The following is a 23,721-nucleotide window of genomic DNA, read 5'->3' on the forward strand; positions in this document are numbered from 1 at the left end:
AGGATTTGCAGATCTCCAGCCATGCTTTGTTCTCAGTTTCTAACACATCCAATGAGCAGAGAAATCAAAATCACTTGTAAGTTAAGTCAGGATGTCTAACATGCAGGAAATTAAACAGAAAGGGGGAGAGGGAGGGAGAAAAATTAAGAAGATAGCCTGCTGTGGCCAAGCACATAATAGGTATTAAAAAGAAAAAAAGATTTGGGATGTTAGGCAGGTCAGCTGCTCTTGGTCTAATTTGTGGCCAGAGTCCTTCATCTCCAAGTAGGGCTTCTTCCACTGTAGGAAGGGGAAAGACTAAACCCTCCACCTTCAGCTGTGTAGTCCAGGGAAAGCCTCACCTGACTTCTCCAACCATCTCTCCTCCCCTGAGGAAACACGCTGGGAGGAGCGGGCAGCAGGTGGCTGGGTAAAATCCGGCTGGCCCTCTGGAGCTTCCCAGCTGCAGCTCTGTCCCGGCTGGCTCCTCCGAGCAGGCTGTGAGCACTGCTGGCTCTTCTTCGGCTTTCTTCTCTTCGTGCTTTCCTTTCCTCCCTTCTCGCTTTCCTGTTTCTTCTCCCATCTCTCCCTACTTTTCTCAGCAAGGGAGGCTGTGGGGAGGTACCAAACAAAAATGCTTGAGCCTCCTGGTCTGCTCCTTGCAGCTGGGCCAGCCCTCCATCAGAGCAAGCCCTGGCCAAGCCAGCATGTAAGCAATGGTGGGGACTCGCTCGTGGGGCGTTTGCTGCCGAGCACCTCCCTGCAGGGTGGGAGCCCTGGGATGAAGTCCAAGGTTTTCTTCTGCTCCCATGAGTGAGCAATGCCTGGCGTGGCACGCACCACCCTGAGGCTGGGCTGCCATCACAAACTGTGTGGTTGTCCCCTCCGCTCCCACAGTCTGCTCTTTGGGCTGTGCCCAGCCAGCTGGGACTTGTCCTCCTCCCAAATACACCTTCACTTTGATTTTCTGGGCTACCTCCACATCAGCACTCAACAAAAACAATCCATGGGGTGGATCTTGCTCAAAACACATCTCTGCATTGGATGGGGGGGTACCAGGGTGGGGGAGAAAAACATTTCTATCTTCTTACTTCCAAAGAACATCTGTCCTGCTGTGACTGATGCTGTGAGTTTCCTGGCTGCCTCCTGTAGCCTTCGGGGCTGTAGACAAGTGGGGAGCTGTTGGCTTTCTGAGCAGACAGGGCTTCTTCCTATAGATCTTGCCATGTGTTGGGTGATGGATAGGTTGCAGTCACTCTGGGTACTGGGGCTGTCCTTTGGGTTTGTTTTTTTTTTTAATGGAAATATTTCAGTGGCAGTGCTAGTAGCTGTGTTGTCTGGGTGCCTTCCTTGCCCAGCCAGCACCATGTGGGGTGGGAGTTGGAGCCTGGTGAAGGGAGGGCAGAAAAGGCATTATCCAGGTGAGTTACTGGATTATAAGAGCAGCAAGTGTGGAAGCTGGGAAGATGCTATAAATTTATGGTGAGGCTGAACTGATACATGCAGCGAAGGGGAGTCAGGAGGGAAAGGATTGTCCCTGCACCCTTCCTTCCCTACTTTCTTCTCACCCATTTGCTGCCCTGCACATCCACAGCCGCTGACCCCCTAAGGCTGCTCCTGCTCTCCCACCACGCTCCCTCTTTCTCTCCCTTTTGCATGTATGGGATCAGAACGGCTGTATTAGGTATGCACACTCTCAGGGTCTCTCTTGCCCTCCTGTCCAGGTGTGCTTTGAGAGACCTGCGGTGCCCACCTCCCTCCTGGTCTTCCTGGCCTCTGATGGCACCATCCCAAGCAACCAACACAAGCCGAGGGTCACTGTCCAGCTGAGCGATGTAGATGGGCTGAACCACTCTTTGGGTGAGCAACCTATGGGCTGTGGCACCAGTCTGTGCTGTCCCCACAGGGACACCAGGAACCCCCACCGTTACTGCAATATCTCACTGGAGTGGGTGCTGCGTCCCCTGTCCCCCACCCTGCAGCATCTCCTGCTTCCGAGGTAGTCTGTTGGGATGTGGCGGGGAGCAGAGGAGGAAAATCAAAACCAGAGAAAATATCTCTGGAGCTGAGCTAGTGGCTTCTTTTTTTACTCCATCTCGCAGGGACGTATGACCTGTCGTGCCAGCACAACCCCCTTGTCATCAATGTGACTCGTGGCCAGGAGGACCCTTCTCACCAGGCTGCTTCAGTGCTGCTCAACTTCTCCTCCCCACTCGTGGGCATCGCAGCCGTGGCCTTGCGGACCTCAGCTCAGCCTGGCTCCTCTGAGCCCACCACCTGTCTCCTGCAACGCGAAGAGGGACATGGTGATCAGTGCTGCAGGTATGGTCTCCTTGGAGCACTTCCCAGTTGGCACTCAGAATGCCTCCCTCCTTTGGGGCTTTGTGCTTCAGTTCTGGAGTTTTCATCTACTCACTGAGTGTTTTGGGACTGTTCTCAGGTGGCTTTTGGGGTGCTGGAAAATCCAGCGTAATGAGTCTTGGCTTACTTATCTTGCTGGCTCGGGGGGAAGGCAGGAAAATTGTGTGTGATCATGCACATGGCCTGTGCATCTGCACAAAACTGGATTAAGGGACTGTTCTTGGTAGGAAAACCAAGCTCCCTCTGCTGAGGTTACCACTGAGGGCTGCTGCTGAAGCTGAAATGTTGGCTTCTTCAGCATGTGCTTTGCAAGCTCTACCTCTATCCATTCCAGTCTTCCCCAGATTGTGGGAGGTGGGGATGAAGCTGTCCTCCTCCTCTCTGTGCTGGCTCCCATCTATCCCGGGCTCCTCACCAGGTCTCACACTGCCCTATCATAATGTGGTGATAACAATAATAGTAGCAACAACTTTTTAATTTATTGATGTCCAGCCCTTGCAGGCATCTACCTGTCTTCTTAAAGCTGCAAACGAGAGGTGGCATTTGCAGAATGGGTGCTGCTCTCTGAGCGGGTTGTGCTGGGGAAAGGACAGGGAAGGACCATGGTCCAAACCAGACTAAATAAAGGTGGCAGAAAGAGCATGCTGAGCAGAGGCATGACCCAAAGAGAAATGAAAGGATGGTGCTCAGCTCTGTCCTAGAGGGGTAGTGGGGCTGACGACAGCCAGACCCGCCAAGTGTGGCTTGGCTTTGGGACCCCGGGCTCCCTGAAGTTACAGGCGTGCTGCCGATCCAGGGCTCTGGTGCAGACAATTACTCATACCATACCACTGGGAACACTGATTTTGGGTCCAAGCTTTGCTGGAGCCGTGGGGATATTAAGAGTCAAGGGCTTTGGCTCGGGTCATCGCATCACTGCTACTGTCATTTTTCTTCTGTTGATGGCCCTGGATGGACGAACATCCCTGATAACAAATGAGTGTGCGTGTGTTTGTCTAAAAGCTTGTGGGATCACGGTATAATTGATTTATGTAGAGTTCTGGAAGCCATGACTATTCTGCAGTTGCTTTTTACTTTTTTTTTTTTTTTTTTTAAGTGCATGTGTGATTTATACAGAAACATAAATCTTAGTGAGTCAGCATATAAATATTATTCCTAGCCTTACATTAAAGGATCAGCATCCACCTGAAATGCAGTCTGTTTCCTCCTGGTAGCCATTACAGCTATGCACACACATGCTTCTAAGACCCCAGCCAACTGATGTGGTTTTTCAGTTACATTTTCTTATCCTTTAAAATAATTTTGAGCCCTCATTGCTTGAGAGCTTCCCCCTCGGAAGTGTCTGTAAGGAGGAACAGACTGACCGGACACAGCTGAGCATCACCTATGGATGGGGAGAAGCTCCTATAGGGACAAACAGAGGGGAAAATAGATGGTTCTCTCTTAAAAATCTCATTATAGATGAAGTACAAGCCCGTTTCTGTATCACCGAAGTGCACAGAGTTGCATGTTGTCCCCTTTGCATGGGCATGACAGGACCCAGCAGGATCTTTGTGTCTTCTCCGCCTCCTGCTCTCACTGCTGTCCCGTGGGCTCCCTGTGGCCTTGGCTTAGCTGCGCTATGTTGAGTTGCAGGTTACTCACATGCCCTTAGCGAACACTTGGAGTAAATCAGATCCCCAGAGTTTTTGGAGTAGGAAATGCTATATATAGCATTGCTTTTCTGGACAAAAGGCTTGAATATTTAGAGGGAGGTTAGGCTTACAGCCTCCAGTAGCCCCGCTAATAATAAAGGATCTGCCTCTGTTGAGTCAGGAAACATCCAAGTATCCTTCCCTTATTATATTTTTAAGATCGATTTCAGCTCCAAAACTATTGTACAGCACTATTCTTATTTTTAACAGCTAATAATCCATTTCTTATAAGGCAGGTGGAGTCTGGGGGAAAAAAAATCCCCTATAAAAATCTGGGAATATAAAATCTTAAGAGGTTTAGAGACATTTGACTGTAAAAAATCACAGAAGATCTGTATTATTCCTGTAAAGAATTGAATTGAGTGTTCACATGCACCCAATCTCATATATACAGCACATGCATGTGAGTGCTTTCCTAAAATAACCCAAGAAAGGGACAGTAACAAAAGCAACAAAGAAATGAGGTTTCCTGACTTGATTCTAGAAATGCTCGTTGCCAAAATAATAAATATATGACGGCTTGGTATTTCTGTAGCACCTTCCATCTTGAAAGATCCCGAAGTGCTTTGCAGGCTGGGGAAAAGAAAGAGATTATGTTTTTGCTGATGAAATGCAGCCATCTCCAGCAGGTCAGGGTGCAGCAGGCTAGGAAAGTACACCCTTGTTTTGAAAAAAAAGAGTTGCCTTCTGCTTTCGGACCCGCTTGAAGCACTGAGAGCACTTGCAGACTAAAGTAACACGGTGTCGGCCCCTCGTACCTCACTACCAGCACCAGGAGCCCCTTCTCCACTGTCTCTGCCAGCAGCTCAGGGCTCTTCCTTGCTTTTTATACGCAATCACAACTTTACGAGGTCAAGTAGAAATCAGACATTTAATGAGTTTCCGCCCAGGAAACTCAAACTCTCCAGCTTTCATCCTTTTCTTTGTATTTTAAAACAGAGCCACAGTTCCTTCTGTTTTCCTTGGTACAGGATATATACTGAACTAGGGGAACATTTTTCATTTCCTCCGTTATGTTTATTTTTAGCTTGGTTTTATTTTGAGTGTGTTTTATTTTATGTTAGCATATGCTGGGAAATGCCTTGGCAAGTTAACAGGAAAGGTGCTACAGAATGCAATCTGCATTGTGTTTGTCTTTCCTGTGTGAGTGCCCTCCTCTGCTCCCCCAAAAGTGGGTTTAGTGCATCAAGAGGAGTCTGGTTTGGATTCCTTTTGTAGGGAGAGTGGACGCTGGGGAGACAAAATAAGATGGAGGGCAGCGTTGTTTACATGTTTTCAATTGCTAAACTTTATCCAGGAAAGAGAAGAGGGCCATTTCCCAAGTAGGTTTTATTTGGCTTGTTTTCTTTCTTTCAACTGCCAAATTTATGAAGGATCAACTTGTGAACTGTGTCTGTGCTGGGGTGAAAATTTGTGGGGACCCTGGGTGGAGATGCTGGTGTTTCATTTCCTTCCCTCTGGTCTAGGGTGCCCTGTGGTCAGGGACCATGCACAAAGTGGATTGACCCTTATGTGGGCATACCAAGGTCACCTCTGATGGGCTGAGCTGTGCTTGGGTCAGGTTGTACCTCCATCCCCACTCCGTCCTCCCAGCGTCTGCCCAGGCTCTGCAGGGGTGGTGCAGCTGGCTTTGGGAGCTGTGTCTGCCTCGCGTATCGCCTGAAGGTCTGGTCCCTGCCTCTGCCAGGCAAATGCAGCCTCATCAGAACAGGCTGTGACTGCACTGCACCACGCGTATCCTTTCTCCTTGGCCTGGAGGAAAATGCCTCCTGAGAATGAATCTGAGGATCAGCTGTCCTGGGGCATGGGCTCACCTCGGCCTCTGCTTCTGCCCTTGAGACTTCTCCAGGTGCCTCTCCTCTGGCATTAAATCCCGTTGACCTCTAGCACTTCTCTGGTGGGTCCCTGGCTGGCTGACGAGCAGCAGTTGCCAAGGCTCTACTGTAGGACTTGATCATTTGCTTCAGTTGGTGGCTTCAGTGTCCAGCTGGAGGTGACAAGGGAAGCCCTCGGAGCACAGGGACTATTTTCATGGGCTGCCCCATTCTGTTTGCTCTCTACAGCCTAGTCACCTTCTGGAGTTTAATGCTTTGCATATGGGCTTTTTTTAGGATGTGTAAGGCATCTTCTGTCTTTCCCTGACACTGGCTAGTCTCACCTAGAAAAAAAATATCTCCCAACACAAAGGCTTTTCACAAATTTGATCCCTAGTCCAACATGGCAGCTGACCAGCTTAGAAATGAGGTGCTTGGTGTCACCTCATGGAAAGGGCCACCTGGTCTGACAAACTTGTTCCAAGAATGGCCAACCCCCAATACATTGAGGGAAGGTGAATTGCAACACAGAGTAGTTGTGTGAGGTGCAAGGCAGCTTTTCTTCCTGACCTTGGCATGGCTCCTGACGAAACCCTGAAGCTTGATCTTGATTCCTTATTCTCTTACCAGTACGGGCATTGCATGAATCCCACAAACCCTTCCCTCCTTCCCACGTCCATTGAAGAAGGGAACGAGTGCTGGGAGACCCTGAGGTTTGCCTGCAAAGCCCTCGGTGTACCACTGCCGCCAGCCTGCCCCCATTCTGCCTTGCTTTCCCTAACATCATGTACAGGCACTGGCATTTTTCACAGAAACTGGATGAAACATGTCCTTTAGAAGGCTCTCTTATCTCACGTTACAGGCTGCAGGAGGTGATGAGTCCACCATCGCCCTTGCTGAGCTATTCTATATCCAGTAACCCTCTCCGGAGGAATTTGCCTCCTATTTCAATATGAAAGTTGTTGCTTTTGCTCCATCCCCGTTGAAAGGTCTAAGTGCCTCCTGCCAGCAGGTGACTTTCCTGTGTATCTGTGTCTGTACAGAGTGATCAGATCCTCTCCTTATCTTCTCTCTGTCATGATAAATACGTTTTTATCCTTAAATCTTATAGCATAAGTCTTGCAGTCCAGCTGTGGCTTCTGCTTGCCAGCTCCCTTTTGAAATCCCTCTGCTATTTCTACGTCCATCGTGATGATGGATGTGGATCAGAAGTGAATTCCTCTGGACAAGATAGGAGGTGGCAGAAATGAGGTACAGTCTGTTGTTGTGGGGATCAGATATGGATAAAGGTGTTCTCTGGAACAGCTGAATATGCACCCTCGAGGAATACTGGCAGGTAAATCCCACCTGTGTGCTGGCCTCGCAATGGGCAGGTGGACCGTCTGCCTTCAGGAAGGAGTCAGGCCAGCTGCCCTCAGGAGTGATGCAGGTATGGTCTGTCCTGCCTCAGCTGGGAAGCTGACTGGACCAAACGTGACATCCCATTCAGCCTCATTTTCTGTGCTTCTACCAATGTGTTTTGATGTAGCAAACGGCAAAAAAACATGGAAAGAAATTGGAAAATATATGAAGATCGAACAGCTCTTGCTTCTTCTCCCTTTGCCTTTATGGCTATAGAGGAGCCAACAGGTCATTTGACATCTTACTGTTGCCTCTTCTCTGTCTGTGAGGTAGATGACAGCCGATGACTCACAGGGATGTTATTTTTTGCCAAGTTTCTTTAGGAGTCACGTACAGAAGCAAACAGCTTTTCTTGAGATGGCAACCTCAATGAAGATCGTAATCAAGAAGCATCACCACTGTTGGGTCTGTACACGTAGCCTGCTCCCACAAGGATGGTTGCCATCAGATTTACTGGAAAAGTGAGACCTTTCCCCTTCGTGAGAAACATGCCTGAAGGGAGAAATTCCCAAGTATTTCCAAAACACGTTTTCTCACTTCCTAGCTATTCTCTTTTGCTAGACCACATTGGGGTAAACACTTTTTATCTCATTGGTGTTCAATGCTACAATTCAGACTCCACCAGACTACATGCAGTGACTACTTTTAACTTCAGGAGATTTGGCTGAAGCCTTTACCCTTCCATCAACATCTTCTATAACCCCCCCCCCCCTCCCCAAAAATTTGCACGATGAGATGAACTTCTTATAATGATTTTCCCCTGTTAGAGTTGGAGCTTGATGATAAGGGTTGTTTTAGCAGCAATCTTTGGGTTGAAAGTTTGGGTAGATACTACAGCAATTTATGGGTGATTTATTATACTTTAGGCAGCTGCACTGTATTTGGCTTGGCTTAGCATTGAGTTGGGTAAATCCGTCAATATTTTTCTGGGTTCCATGAAATAATTGCTGTAAAATGCAAAATTGCAGCTTTTCAGGATTTGGGGTTTGTCACAATAAAATGATGTCTCCCTGCCAGCATTGCCACCTCGGGCTCCATGTGCTTCATTGCTGGCAGTCGCCTCCTGCTTTTGTTCTAGAAAGATGAAGGATCTCAAAGGAAAAGTTATGTTCTGGTTTATAGAACTGGTCACATTTCAGAACAAAGCTCTTATCATTCCAGAGCAGTTAGGGTCATTGCTAGGCAGAATTTCACAAATTTCCAGATCTGAAACTTTCTTTGATGTATGAGTTATGGGACTTGGTGAGCCCAGAAAATCACACAGGCTGGTGCTGATGTGGAATAAGTAGAGAAGAAAAATCTTGCTATTTTGTAAAAGTGTTGTTGACAAATCATTAGTTTGAGTTTCAAAAGATGCTGGGATAAAAATGGAAAATTTTTTGGAAGTTTCATGCAGGAAAAAAAAAACAACAACCACCAATGTATTGGCTCGTCCCACATCTTATACGGCCTGAATCAGAAATGGGCAAAAGTCAGGAGTTTGCAGCTGCGATACAGGAATTTCATTTATCATCAAAAGGAGAAAGAGCTCCTTCATGCTGAGATCAGAACTGGGCTAACTGCACCATTTCCTCGTCCAGCCTTCGTTAGGTTGTTCCAGCGGCTGGGAGCAGTGATTTATTCCATCACTTTACCCGAACCCTGGTAAGGCATGTGGGGGCCGGGCTACATGGCTTTTTTTTTTTTTTTTTCCTGCCTGCTTTTCTGTGCCATCAGGCTCAAGGTTGTCTTGGCCCAGAGTATTACACTGATAGTCATGATGATGTTGATAATAATAAAAGAAGTCATCAAGGGAAAGTTTGTTAGTAGAGATTATATATATATATTTTTTTTTTTTTGTTAAGCTTACTGATATATTTGAGAAAATCAGACAGCTTTCAGTGATTTGAGCCCCTCTTCAAGTCTGGAATAGCAGCACCAGACTTCAAAGCTACATATAGGATGAGAACAACTTGTCAGAACTTAGTTGGTAGGTCTCAGATCATTTCCAAAATAAAACCCAGTGTGTATTTGTGGGTTAGTCACAGAGCAAATGGTGATAAGTTAGTTACCTTTTGGGCAAAGAGAAAGCTAGTGATTTCTGAAATATATCTATATGCACATAAAGAATGTGTGCGTATTTGTGTGGTGTATACAAAAAGAAAGATTTTGATGTTATGCCCTATAATTATCAATCCCTTATGTACAACTAATCTAGTTAACATTTTGCATATATAATAATACAGTAAGAAACTTGCTGATCTTTTAATCAATACTTTATACAAGCATTGCTGGTTATGTTTCTGAGCCAGTAGAAAACCAAAATACACCCAGTAGTGCTGAAAAGGATCAGTGCTTTGTTACTGGTGATGTAATAACAACGTGCTGCTGCTCCACCAGTGCCAGCAGAGCTGCTCCAACCAAGCGCTTGGCTTGGCTGGATGTGCCTGGCGGGTGCCACCAACTGTCCCTCAAACCGCTGCTGTGATGGGCGCACACTCTGTAACTCAACCCAACATCATGAGCAGACCAAGTTATGTGTCTTGGGGTCCTGGTGTGGCCACCCAGCTGACCTGTAGCCTACAGCCACTCAGTGAACCCGCTGCTCATGTCCCGTCTTCACTTCTAAACATGTGGTCTGTGATTTGGCCAGATAACCTCCGTGTGCCCGGATGCACGCAGGGGTAAGGACTTCCTTGTGGTGCTGTGTTGATGTAGCACTGTGGTAGGAGGGATGCTGCACACCAGCTGCGTCTCCTCACATGCCCATGGCTGGTAAGGAAGAGGATGGGATGCGGGACCAAGGCTGCTCAGCCCCTTTGGCACACGCGTGTGCAGAGACACACACATGAGGAGGTTTAGGACAGTGACTCTGTCACAGGGAGGTGGAGTCGGGGACGGCAGCATGTGTGCATGCGTGTGCCGGGGGCACAGGCAGGGAGCAAAGCAACTGCCCAGAGAAGGTGACTGCGGGAGGGGAGGGGAGGGGAGAGGGCTACAATTGGTACCAGATGCCCTCAGAAGCTAATGACCTGACAAACGCTGTGCTCATAAAACAAATTCTTTAAAAAGGAAGCAAATGGAAATATAAGCTAGTGAAAGAATTTGCAGCAGCTGCCCTGAAACCATTTCTCACTTCATAAACAGGTCTGCATTGAAAAAACAGCCCCTTTCTTCTTGTTCTTCTTTGTGGTCCCCTCCTGTGCCCACCGGCTCTTTCAGGGCTGTGGCCTGCAGGTTTCCACCGTGTCTTTGGCTCGGTGGACTTGTCCAGAGTCAACAGCACATTGCGTTCTCTTAATGTCTGTGTCGGCACCAATATTTTTTTTAATTTTTTTTTTATATATTTTTTTGTGTGTGTATGTCGTTTGTGGGATTTCTAGCTGTGCATCTTTGGCTGGAGAGACTGAGCGAAGGCAAGAGGCAAAGGCTGCCTCTGCTTCCCCTGCGTGAAATGCAGCGCGCAAAAGCTGTCAGCAGTCCCGTGCAAAGCAGGGAGCGGAGGGGAGGCAGTCGGGTACAGCTCCCTCCCTTCTCTCCCCAGTTATTGCCTGAAGCTGCAGCACCTCTGCCCCTGCCTCAGGAGGGCTGATGTCAGTTTTTGCACCTATGTAACCTGGTAGAAGATAGAGCCTAGCCACCAGATAACCAAGGTGTTTTCCTGTGGGAGCTGTCGTGTCAACCCCATATTTTGGCCTTATTCTATCCCAGGTATCACAGAATGGTCAGGGATGGAAGGGATCTCTGGAGATAGTTTGGTCTGACCCCCTACTAAAGCAGGTTCACCCAGGGCAGGTCACACAGAACCACAACCAGGCAGGTTTTGGATGTTTCTAGAGAAGGAGACTCCACAGCCTCTCTGGGCAGCCTGTTCCGTGCTCTGGTAATTAATCTACTGGCTGCATTTCACTGATGGAGGCCATAGTCCTCTGGCCAGCACTCCTCTTCACTAGGGGGTTACTTGTGATGCTTAACTCAGTGGTACCTAACAGCTGGTCCCTGGTGGGAAGCTGCTGTGGTGAGGGGTGCTGTCTATTCCCAAGGGACAGGTGACACATGGCAAGCTTCCCTGGGACCTTCTGTAACTTGAGGTGGTGCACATCTCACCTTGGTGGCCACAGCTGAGTCTGTGGAGCTGGACAGGTGTGTCTTGAGGTGGTCTTGATCCCAAAGAGCATGGCATCAATGTGGACAGGCTTGAAATGCTACATGGGCTTGTGGGAAGAGCAGAGGTGCTGAAGACCAGCAAAGCAGAGTGGGGTGGAGGAGGCAGGTGCAGAATGTCCAGCTCCTACCTTCCATCACAGGGCGTGGTGTAGCTGTGTGGACGTGAAGCTCAGGCAACTCTACTGCCAGGTCTGGAGGGGACTGGACACAGTTTGAAGAACATCTTGTGGATGGTTCCCTAATGTCTGCAGAGGTTTCTTCTCCAGCTTTCTCCTTTCCTTGCAGGTGGAGAATCCTCTGTGGATTCTCTGATGTCTAATACAGGTTTTGACATACCCGTGACCCTTTTATCAGCAGAGGCTTTAAAAAAGTTTCTTCATCTTTTCCTGACCACTTGTTGCTGCAAATATTGTCTTATTCTGAGCTAAGGCTGACTGAAATTGAGGTGGGATTCAGAAATTAGCAGGAAGGAGAAACACCCAGTGTTACTGTCTGGGCTTTGTTGCCTTCGGGAAGTGCAGATCTCTTGCTGCTCACTGTCCCCAAACACTAGTGCCTGAGACATGCGTGAGCGGAGTATGTGTGGGAGGACACATGTGAGTGAGGTGTACTCCCTGCGGCATTGCAAAGTGCAGTTTCAGGTCTCTTGCCACAAGTTCTCTGGTGTCCAGTATGATTTGAGCACATTGGAGATGAGAAATTGTCACGTGGTAGAGACCAGCTTGCTGCTGAAAAAGCTGCAGGTCTCGGGAGGGTGCTACAATGCCTGCTGTTGGTAGCCTTACTCCTTGTGCGTTCAGGAGTGCTGCTTGAGAGGACCATCTGACACCAACTTCCTCATTTTGGCCATGGGAGAGTTGTGGCCCTGCTGGATATGTCATCTGCCTGCCCTCTCCCTGTCACCTCCTTCCTCTTGCTCTCTTGGTCCACTTGCAGTGAGCACCACCAGCCCCTTTGGTGCCAGGCTGTGTGCGGGCTCCATGCAATGTACTCAGCACGCCCTGGGGCAGAGGAGCTGGCTGTAGGCAGAAAAGTCCCACCAGACAGCACAGATTTTGGAAGAACCATTGTTGGCTGTGTCTCCTTCCATCAGCTTGGAAGGACACAATGGTCTGTGGGAAGGTGTTGGCTGGGGTTGGGCCAAGGTCCAAAAAAACGAACGCTCCTTGCATCATTGTCAGGTGCGCATCTCTGTAGGTATCTGTGACCTGCTCAGCATCCCATCCAGGTGCCACCTGGAGAGAAGCCCTCCTTGCTGAAGAAGCCTTGGGGATCCACTTGTTGATTTCTTTCCTCTTCTCCCCCATAGCTGTGTCCACGGTGCCTGTGCAGGATCGGGAAGCTGCACACGGCCGCTGCTTGCTCACGCTGCCACCCTCAACTGTACCTCCAACAGCCCACGGCACATGGCGTGCACCATCACCTGCGAAAAGGGCTTCATCCTACGCTCTGGCAATGGGAAGAGCCTGGGCTCAACGCGGGTGAGTGGACCTCATGGTGGGGGCGACCTTCCATCTCGCTGGACTGAGTGCTAGTTAAAAAAGATTGAACCACCATGAAGTGGTTTGGAATGACCCCAGGACACCTTGTATCTCCAGCCCTAACCTCCTTGCTTCTTTTTTTAATAAACGCCATCCCAATGGAGGCTGTGGTGCTGGACTTCTGTGCTGGTGGTCCTGCTCTGGAGAGCCCTCTCTTCCCTCGCTGCAGTCCTAGATCTCCCAGCCCAGTGCTGCCTGCAGACCGTGTCTCTGCCAGGCTAAAAGCTGCTGCAGGGGGTGTCCTAAACCAGGGTGATGCACTCCCATGGAGGGAGAGGTAGACGTTTCTGTTCTCCAGATCGGCGCTGCTGGGAGGGTTAAACATCCCTGGGATGTTTTCTCTCTTAAAGTTGAAGTTAGTGGCTCAGGAAAAAATGAAGTCATTGTGGAGCGACTATATTTAGAGGCAGCCGACAGCACGGAGAGCTTTTCTTCCTTTGTGTTGCATTGCAATAAAGCTGCCCATGCCAGCGGGGCAGCGCAAAGGTCACTATGAAAGAGTTTGTCCCGCTTTCCATAGGGCTGGGGGATGTCTTGTAAAAGCTACAAACCAGCGTGGCTTTTAGCTGTTGGGAGAGGAGACCTGGGACCAATGTGTTCTTGGGAGCTGAGCTTCCTTGGGTCTGCGCAGTCACCTTGGCAGGGTTGTGGGCACAGTGTGTCCCATCCTTAGGCTGTTCCTGGAGGGGTAACAGGCGTCTCCGGGGCTGAGCTGGTCCCCGTGCCAGCCTGAGCAAGAGCGTGAACTCGCAGGGGGTGGAGACAGATGGAGGAGAGTCAGGCCATGTCAGCAGGGTGGACCTTCCCTCTCCTTGGAGAGCTGCAAGCACTCGTGGTGCCTGGGCGGGCAGGTTTCCCGTGCTGCAGCCATCGGTGTGTGCCGAAGGAGAGATGGGTGCTGGAAAGGGCAGTGGGGCAGCTGGGGATGCACCGCTTGGCCCCTCGTCATGGGGGAGGTTATTAATTACACGGCCACACAGCTCTGTGGGCCAAGGCATGCCCAGGGAAAACAAAATGTTCCCGTTCTCTGAAATGAAACCGCACAAAATAAATCTGCCTCGGGTGACAGTTTTCCTGTGTTTGGCAGCGAGATGGGAAACTTCTGGACAGAGCTTCACGATGTGGCTGTCACAGCAGATGGTAGCTTGCGAGTGCCCTGCCCTGAGCCCTCCAGTGATGTTGCTGGTTTGGCTATGTGACCCTACTCTTCTTGAGGCATTTTAGGAAAATGCGCGCAACTCTCCCCTGAGCATCCTCTCCGCTTGGATCAATTACACCATGATCCTGTTGCACACCCAAGAGTACCAGACCCAAATCTAGCAATGTCCTTCAGAGTCACCACGTCCAGGTTCAATCAAAACATGTTGGCTGGAAGGACAGGTCACACATTTGATTGTCCAAGCAGCGTGGTTGTACTCAGCTGGTAAAGAGGCCTGCAGGACTGGTGTTAGTGGTTTGGGAGTGGAAATCACAGTTGGGGTTGGAAGGGACCTTTAGAAGATCATCTTAGTCCAGCCCCCCTGACATGGCTGGGGACACCTTTCACCAGAGCAGGTTGCTCACGGCACACGGTCACCCACCACTGTTTTGAGGAAGTCCGTGGCACACGTTGATCATATTTAGTGGTGGGATCACTGGGGGTTAAGTTCTCTTGCAGTCCCCAGCTGTGTAAGACGGGCCATGTATTTAGGATTTGTAAATGAGGTGATACAAACCTCTGATTTCAGTGGGGTCTGTGGGCTGAGGCATGAGAATTGGTGCGTTTAGGGAAAAACAATCAACAGGACAGCTGCCTGTCAGCAGCTGAAGTAAGATTTGATCTTTTAGAGGGGAAAACTGCAGCACACCGAGCTGGGAATAACTTGTAGCTCAGAAGGTGGGTAGTGTATCTTGAAGGGATTTTCCTTTTTCCCTTAAAGTGCTCTGGCACTGCTCAGACAGCGTGCATGCAGCTAACATTTTCTGGAATGCAAGCAGTTACAGACCGAGAATCAGAAGGTTTCTTGTGCAGGTGGCTTGCACGTTACCCCAAGGGTCATTCACCACTTTCACACCCCAAACATCACCCCACGAACAGGTAAGGGCTTTGTGACTCCATGTCTAGAGCTGGGAGAAAGGGGGCACTGGGGGAAAGCTGTCCTTGTCCTGAGCCCTGGGTCAGCCCTTTCTGCTGTGGTGGCAAACCAGTAGGTTAAAGCTCACTCACAGGAGTCTGATGGAGCCTTGCTTTCTCTGCAGCAGGAGGTGGTGCTGACATGCAACTCGGGACAGTGGGACAGATCTGTCACTTGTGACCCTGTCGACTGCAGTGTCCCTGACCAGTCCCACGTGTACTACGCTGAGTTCTCCTGCCCCAAGGGGACCACCTACCTGCAGAGATGCTCCTTCTCCTGCATCCACCCAGCCAAGCTTCAAGGTATGGTCTGGAGCGCTGAGAGATTTAACCACCCTTTTCGGTGCCACCTTTCCGTGCCTGTCCTAAGCTGGTCAAACAGAGCATTGCTATTTTGAACTTCCCAGCTATTTTGGCTTCTTCTAGGCAGGTGGGCTCTTGAGACACTTCCTGAAATAGTGGGCATCCTTCCACCACCTTGAGCGGAGATACCATAGTGTGGGGTTATTCCCTCTGACTCCCATCCCTTGGCTGGCAGCCCTTATCCATCCACCTCAGGGTATAGGGATGTCTTCTGATAGCCAGTGAGGTCTGGCAGCCTCCAGTACTATGGGCACAAAGGAGTCAAGAAGCGTGGAGGCAGCCAGCACGAGCAGACAGGGAGGACTTCAGAGAGCCAGAAGTGGCTCAGTGCCTGGTGGCGGTGGAAAAGCCTGTGGTTCAGGAGGCCAGGGGCTGTATAAAGCTGTAGAGACTGATGCCCACAGCTGCGGAGCAGTCTGGGAGATGTTCACCACCCAGACACACAGCAGTCCCCCAGACATGCCATAGCCTGGCTTTCATTCTGCCGACTCCATCGATAGCCGCAGGAATGTTTTTAAGCCAAGGCGGAGAAAGAGAGCTACTGTTCCTGTCTATACAGGGCTGAGCTGGATGGGATTTCGGGAGTAATTGCCTTGACAGCTTCAAGCATTGGGACTTTATGTGAGTTTCCACCAGTGCCTTTGCTCTGAACAATCACATACAACAAATCATTTTAATGGGTGCCCTATTTTATGGAGACATTTATAGCCGAACTGTATGAATTTTTTTTTTTTTTTTCCCCCCCTCTTTTTTTCAAAGTTAAATCTAAGGAGCAAAAACTGCGGAGAATTAAGGTCTCATTTTATGACAGAGGGGATGCCAGCAGATCCCCAGCGTGGGCTGATCAAAGGGTAGCACGTGAACAACGACCCAACAGCCTGCATCCTGCCCAAAAAGATGCCTGTTGCCCTGGGTGGGTCAGCTGAGGGCAGGGCTTTCATCTGATCTTTCACTCACAGCTGCCTCTGGTTCCCCCTGAAGTCAAGAGGATGTTTGCTGTGCTCTCCCAGTGGGAAGGCGTCCCCTCGGTGGATAGCCCTGGGTGACTTCTGGTGGCTGACACGATGGCTGGTGGCGCTTGGCCAAGGCTGCTGAGCCGTGTGGGTGAACTCTTTGAGGTCCAGCCGACTCGGCTGAGCTGGTGAGGCAGGGACGTGCTTGATGCTTGCTCTCCCCTTACAGGCAGGCTCTCAAGGCTAGTAAATGCTAAGAATAGGCAAGGAAAGGATGACACGGCTGCATGGAGCTTGGGTGTGGGGGATGACCCTCAGCAGTGCCAGCCTGCCAGGTACTCAAGCAATGAGCGGCGGCATGGTCCAAGAGCAGTTGTAGGCAGAGCAGTGACCCCATCAAAAGAAACTGATTCTTGAAGGGAGTGTGGAGCAGTCTGGCCGCACTGGGAACCTGCTGATCCAAACCTCTCAGCAGGAAGAGTAGTATTTGCTCCAGTCCAGCTTTTTTTTCTTGCTTAGCAGTTCCCAGTGAACCATCCATCATCCCCACCATGTGGGTGATGCAGTCCTGGACACTTACCACAGACACCCAGAGCTGTGCAGTTTTGGCCACCCATTAGCTGGGTCTACCAAATGCCTTTTTCTTTAGAGGGACAACAAAGAGTTGGGCTGTAATATTCAACCCAAAGCTTTAGTAACGGGTGGTTTGAATTCCCAGTCACACCAGTTTAAGTCTCCCACTGTCCTCCTGGCACTTCCCATCTTGGGCTGCACATGTAGCTCAGGGTATGACAGCTTGTAAGGGTAGGAAGAACAAGCTGCTAAAAGCACCTGGGGGGGAATGAAGGTGGGCTGAACTACATATGACAGACAGGTGTCACTCACAAAAGCCCCCAGCCCACAGAAGGTTATGCTGAGACATCACCAGAGAGGGAGAAGTTTAAATGAAGGTTTGGGGGAGATTTGCAGAACCCAGATCCTTTCTCCATGCCCTAGGAGTTGTTCCTTCCCTGCTTCTATCTGCATTCAGGGAGTTTCTGCCCCAGCTTGACCAGGCATGCAATGGAGTCCATGGTCTTTGTATTTGTTGCCTCCCTTGGCAGCAGTATGCTTTCTAGCAAGAGGACTTTTGCTGGTTGCTCCGAGCTTCCCTCAGCAGGTCTCCATCCCTGAGTCAGCTGTTAACCCCAACACACTTCTCTTCTGCGGTCAGGAACAAACCAGTGGCTGACCTGCTTGGAGGATGGTCTCTGGTCGCTCCCCGAAGCCTACTGCAAGCTGGAGTGTGATGCACCCCCTGCTGTGGCCAATGCCAAGCTCCTGGTCCCGCGGTGCCTGCAAGGGAACCACGACGTGGGCTCGGTCTGTCGCTACAAGTGCAAGCTTGGATACCACGTGGCCGAGAACGCAGCAGGCAAACCTAAGAAGTAAGTCTGTGGTGGGTCTGTTATCACAGTTGCCTTCCTCCTCTTCTCCCCACGGGAGCAAGGAAGAGAGGTGATGGTATGCTGGCAGTCTGATTTGATGGATACAAGGTAGTTCTCTCTGGTCATGCAGATTTCTTGAAATGCAAGCGGCATTCCCCTGGTTCAGGTGAAAGGAGGTGGGAACAAGGTGTAAACTGCTGTTACATGCACACATATGTTAAGTGCCTTAACTTAAAGCACGTGAGTTCTCCCTTGCACCTCAATGCACTTGTCACTTCGTGAAAATGAAGCATGTACAGAAGTGTTTGCAGGCTCTCAGGTAATTAGATGTAATAAGATGCTGGAAGATTCCTGGAGCTGCTCTCTTTCCTAAAAGCGATAAAACATAAATCAGGGCTATGGGTGTTGTAAGAATGAATGACTGCCTTTTGTCAGGGTTAACATTTTACCCCCTGTGCATCTTGGCTGAATTTAATCTCAAGCATTGGCATTTCAATTAGAGAAGATTTTTCCCGATGCTTCAGGGAATAATTCCTGGTGATTCACTAGCCCTGTTCCCAGCCAATATTGGGAGGCTGGGGGGTAAGCAGCACTATGTCTGCGATGCCTCCAGCTGAAGCCCCCATCGGGTATGGTCACTACAGATTCCCTGGCACTGGCTGGGTTCTCCCCAGAGTCTTGATGCTAGCCCAAATCAGGTAATTATGTGCTAATTGTTTAATGCCCCCTTCCAGTTTTAATTGGATGCAGACTTTGTCTCTACTTTGCTCTGGGGTAGGGTTGTTGTGCACTGAGAAGCAGTTGCCAAATTTCTTGCCTCGTAATGAAGGAAGTGGTTTCTGTAAACAGTTTTTTGCAGTGTTAGGAGCATTTCTTGGGCCGAGGGGAGCTGGGCAAATTATGATTATGGGCTACGATCACATGGACTGCTTTGCAAACTGCAGAGCAACTTGCTTGCCTGTGGCATTTCAGGCTCTGGGCATGCAATCAGATCAACTCAGCTTGCAAAGTTAGGCCATCACAGTCATGCTGCAGCGACTGCTCATAAAAAAGATGCCCTCTGGGAGTTCCCAAGGCTCCTCTGATGTGTGTGTAACCACCATGGGTCTAAGCAGCCCGTGGGACGAGTCAAGGAAAGTCATGCAAAGCGGTTTGTTTTCATAGCAACGCACAGTGACATAGCATTTTCACATTTGCTATTATCACTACTACTAATTCATCTAACATCTTTGATGGTAGGGTACGATCCTGTTATGGTAAGCAGAAAAAACTTTAACAGAAACAGAGAATTTGTTGCTTGCTTGTCATGCAGATTAGCTGCTATTCGAGTGGCCTGATGCAAAGCAAAAGCCTTTCCTTGGAAGTGTAAATGTCAGCGTACTGCCTCATCTGGAGCTCTGGGTATATGCTCGCTCAGCATAAGTACAAACCCCTTGGCCCATGTAGTGAGTAGCAGCCACTAGCCAGTAAGCGGGCCAGTCGATTGATGGAAATCCTTCTGGTGCTTCAGCCCTGGCAGGCGGAGGATGGGAGCTGCCAGAGTGAGAGGTTGCTTGCTTTGTTCAGTCCAGTTTTGGAGAAGGCGAGTTGTTGAAGGTGATGGAGAACTCTGGAAGGGACCAGCACTGGTGGGGTGCAGGTTCCTGATGTGCTGGTGTGCAAGCAGGGTCTCCGCTGATGATGGGGACAATCAAATTGTGGGGTCTTCTGAAGTCTTTCTGGGTTCAACAGACCGAGTTTTTGATCTGTTGTCTCCCTGTTGGCCATCAACAGAGCAAGCACCAGCCTTGCTCAGGGATTTAGTGCCGTACAGATATTGATGGGCATAAGAAAGCAAGACTCGCTCTGTGTACTATATATTGGACAAAAGTCAGGCATGATCCCCAGATGACACTGAAGGCTTCTCATGCCAGCTAACCACTTCAGCCTTGGAAATACAGTCAGGTTCCCTTTGGATTATTCTTCTAGCTCTAGCGATTTGTTCTTTTTAGAGGGGGATGCTGGAGAGAGTACAACCCCCAGCTGGCCTTGCCAACAGCTATGGGGCTCGGACTGTTCTCCAGGGAAGATGGAGAGGCAGCTTTGAGTGTCTGTGGGTTCCCAAGGGATCAGCCCTCTCTTCTGCTATGTGAAAGACATGCTCAGATTCTCACAGAATTGTTATAAGAAGCTCAGTCATTGCCTTCAAGGGTTGCTTGCAGGCACCTTTCCTTCAAGGATGGCTCTGGATCCCCTGTGGACAGGCACAGAAAGAGGAAATTCAACCCAGCCAGGACTCAGCATCGCCTCCTGACTAGCTGCTTTTTTGATCAGCCTTTTGCAGTGCCTTTTTCTCTCATTCACCTCTTAAAACACCACGGTTGCTACAGCTGGGTTGGGGACCAAAGGCCTGGGGCTTTGCTCCTTGGGTGGTAGGGCGACAGTGCCCAGCAGACCTGAGCCGTGGCTGGGATCCAGCTGTCTCGGTACAAGCTGTGATGCTCTCGGACACAGCTGTTCATGTGAGCCCCTCACTTCTGTTTCATTAGTTGAATTTTACCACAGGGGCAGTAAGGATGTTTAGAAAGCTCCTGCAATCTTAGATGAAATTCATTTCCCATAGCATAAGTGGAAAAGAAAAGGGATGAAGAAACCCATTGTCTCCGAGAAGATGCTTTTATCTAGTAAACTGGGTGAGGAAAGGCCCTTCAGAAATTACTGTTTGTCAACAAGGGATTCTGGAGGAAATGCTGGTTTTGTAATCAAGGTCCTGCCAGGGGTTTGCTGCCTTTCTGCTGGCAGGATCATCTGAGTGATGATGCTGACATGAAGGGCAAAGCTTTGATGTTTCCTAAAGGAAATCTGTTTTCAGCTTGGAGAGTCCGCATAACAGCCTGGTTTCCAGCTGCCAAGCTATTTCACATCCAACTCCAAAATAATGGTAACAAGGGGAACTTAACGTATACATTTGAGCTTTGTATTGGGAGCTCTCTGGTTTTGGGTAGCATCTGTCCAAAGGCAGCACCAACCCACCCACCCGGATCTGTCAAGGAGCAGTGGCTGGCCTCGTCCACAGCTGCAGCATTGAAAGTCAGGGGTCTGATACTTCAGGGAAAATAGACGTCACCCCCTCAGGTGTCCTTGCTGTTGCTTCCATCATTGAAGTGTCATTTGAAGCAGGTCTCCAACAGGAGTATCTAGGGCATCCTTTAGAGGAGCCCTCTAAAGCTGAGAGGATGCTCTCAGTTTGGGGACCGAAAAGGTCAGCCCCTGGCAGAGGGGTTGTTTCACTTGCCCAGTGTGGGATGATTCCTTGAAGAGGAGAGATTTGGGGATCTTAAAGCTACCTTTGTGTGAGGGGTTGAGCCCCTTCTGCTAGCCTGAGGAAATACAGCAAAGAACCACCAGGCACCCAGGTCTTTTAGGCAGCTTTGAAAGTCCCAGCTTGCATTTTTGACCAGAGGTCAAGGGACCACAGCACTGCTCCCCTGATGAGCTTCCATGGAGATGTCAGCCCCTCTGCCTTCTCTCCCTGTTCAATGACTACAGAGATCATGAAAGAGGGAGGGGGAGGTGGGAGAATGTGGAGGAGAAAACTGACTGGAAGGAGTTAGCAGACCAGGGGCTGGAAACGCATCAGAAAGATCGCAGCGGGCAAAGCAGGACAACCTAACCCAGGAGCGCCGGAGTGCCACAGGGCACCAAGCCACTGTACATTTGTGGTGGGTGCAAAGGTGTGGGGCACCCGCAGCTGCTGCCCACAGCTGGCTCCTTCCAGATAAAAGGCAAACACCCGCACGGCTGAGGGAGCCCAACAGCCAGGTAAAGAAAACACAGGCTGTCAACCGGACTGCTGTGTCGCTTCCACCCCGAAGATCTCTGATGAAGATTTACAGCCCAGGTTGCCCAGGCTGTTTGGAGCACAGTAGCAAAGGTTCTGCAAGCTGGTGTTGCTTTCCTTCAATTTATCAGCATATCTCCCTCCCTCCCATCTATTCTTTTTGAAGCCATCAGTCTCCTGCCCTGGGACGTGAGGCTTCAGGCTTGTTTATCGTTGGTCCTGTATGGTGGACCCAGTCCCCCTGAGCTGGCTGCCCCAGTACATGGCTGGATCCCAGCCAGGCTCCTCCACGCTCAGCTCCCGGAGCTGGGTGAGGGCTCATGCCCTCACGTCAGATGCAGCCCTTGCTGGCCTCAGATGTCTCCCCTGCCTCCTCTACCCGTTAGGCATCCGCTTGCCCAGTTGGAGGGGGAAGCTTTGACTCCGATTTTCCTGGCTTCCTTGTTAATCCTCGAGAAATGCTACTAACCCAGATCAGAAGTCGAGGGGTCGGGAAATTTCAAGCTGCTGTGAGGTTGTGTTTTGGTTTGGGGTTTTTTTATATATCTATATCTATATATAAAAATATTTTTTTCTAAAAAGCCCCTCCCTCCCCTTCCCTGTGCCTTAATATAATCTGCTCACTTCATATGTGCGGCAGAGGTCCACACACCACCTTCTACCCTGGGGTCAGCCCAGGCCAGCCCTGTTTGAAGCTCCCTAGCAGAGATGCTGGCAGTGCAGTGAACCTCCAGAGCAATGCAATTTCTTCTCCCCCCAGGGCCAGGGTCCAGGAGGAGGGTGCAGGTCTGGGGAGAGGTGGGAGAGGCTGTGCGCAGCTTCTTCCCCTGCTGGCATTGCTCCAGAGCCACATCAAGACAAGGAGTCCTGGTGAAAAATGATGGGGCTGCAAACCACAGCGTGCACCTGTGCAAACTGCAATTCCTGCAGCGTGTCCTCTCCACTCTCGGCCCCTCTACCCCAGGTCTGCCTGCAGCTCCTGGCAGAGGGCCTCTGCCTATTCAGAGGAGCAACAGGGAGGTGCAGTAGCTGCATGGGCTATACCCTGGCGGCAAGTAGGGGAGTGAGAAGCAACAAGTGGCTGGGATGCTCCTGGTTTGTAAAAGTGTTTGCCTGAGGCATCACTGTTTTGGTGATTCCTATTGCTGTAATGCCATCAGCTTAACTGCTGGTGATTTTCCCCTTGAAAGTTGTTTGAAGAGGGGGGAAAGTCCAGCAAGGACCTGGACATCCAGCACAGATCAGTACCTCTTGGCACGTGCCTTTGCTTGTCTTTAAAGGTGGGCAAACCAAAATGTTCAGATATTGGAGGAGGCAAGGTCTGACAGGGACATCTTTAAAAAGCAGTGACCACTGTCCCAGTAGAAAGGGTGAGCAACCGAGAAAGTTAAATCAGGGGTGGGCTGAAACCACGGGTGCCTAGAATGGGATCCAGAGTTGCTCCTCCTCACCACGCTTCCAAAACAGTACGTAGTTGCAGTTCCCTTCAGTCAATTCCAGGCTGCTGCTCTTGGGGTCACTTTGCAGCACCACTTGCTGCTCTGGTGCTCCCACCATGGCCAGCCGTGCTCTCGGTGTGGTCTGATGGCAAGATTTGTACAGAGCTCTGCTCCGGGGGGCCTGCTGCATCCCCTCCCCTGCCTGCCTCCGTGTTACCTGCTGGAGCCTGAATCCACAGCAGGAACCTGCTGTCCCCCTTGTACAGTCTTCAGGAAAAACAGATCTCTGATTTCTGAAGGGAGAAGGGGAATCTCTAAGAGCTGCAAATGATTAAAAAGGTGACAATGTTTCAAAAAGCTGTTAAATTTCCCACCCAGGAGTTCCCAGCAGAAATGTGATGGGGATGGACACCAGCTCCTGCCCTAGGTCTGGTGGTGGGATGCAGACAGGGTCCCCTCACCACTCTGGGCTGTGTGACCCTGTGCTGTGCACTGTGTTGGGGGGCCCCACACAATGTCTACTGCTGCTCAGAAGGAGGGGCAGTTTATTGCCTTCCCTGGGATTTCTCTAACACAGTTAAACCCCTCTCTGCGTACCTGTGGCATGTTATATACTCCATACCGTGGCACCTGGAGCCCTGCCTGCTGGCATCTGTGGTGGGAGAGGGCA

General features: G+C 50.1%; 1 protein-coding gene across 1 annotated transcript in view; it reads left to right on the forward strand.

The window, feature by feature from the left end:
• Positions 1-23,721, forward strand: part of PAPPA2 (pappalysin 2) — a 93,595-nt gene that overhangs the window by 47,162 nt on the left and 22,712 nt on the right. The window contains exons 12-16 of the mRNA XM_040610851.1: positions 1,704-1,839; positions 2,082-2,301; positions 12,705-12,859; positions 15,158-15,352; positions 17,579-17,792. Of these exons, the coding sequence (XP_040466785.1) occupies positions 1,704-1,839; positions 2,082-2,301; positions 12,705-12,859; positions 15,158-15,352; positions 17,579-17,792 (920 nt within the window). The remainder of the gene's footprint in view (positions 1-1,703; positions 1,840-2,081; positions 2,302-12,704; positions 12,860-15,157; positions 15,353-17,578; positions 17,793-23,721) is intronic.

This window comes from Falco naumanni, chromosome 11 (genome assembly GCF_017639655.2).
Source record: "Falco naumanni isolate bFalNau1 chromosome 11, bFalNau1.pat, whole genome shotgun sequence".
Taxonomy (NCBI): domain Eukaryota; kingdom Metazoa; phylum Chordata; class Aves; order Falconiformes; family Falconidae; genus Falco; species Falco naumanni.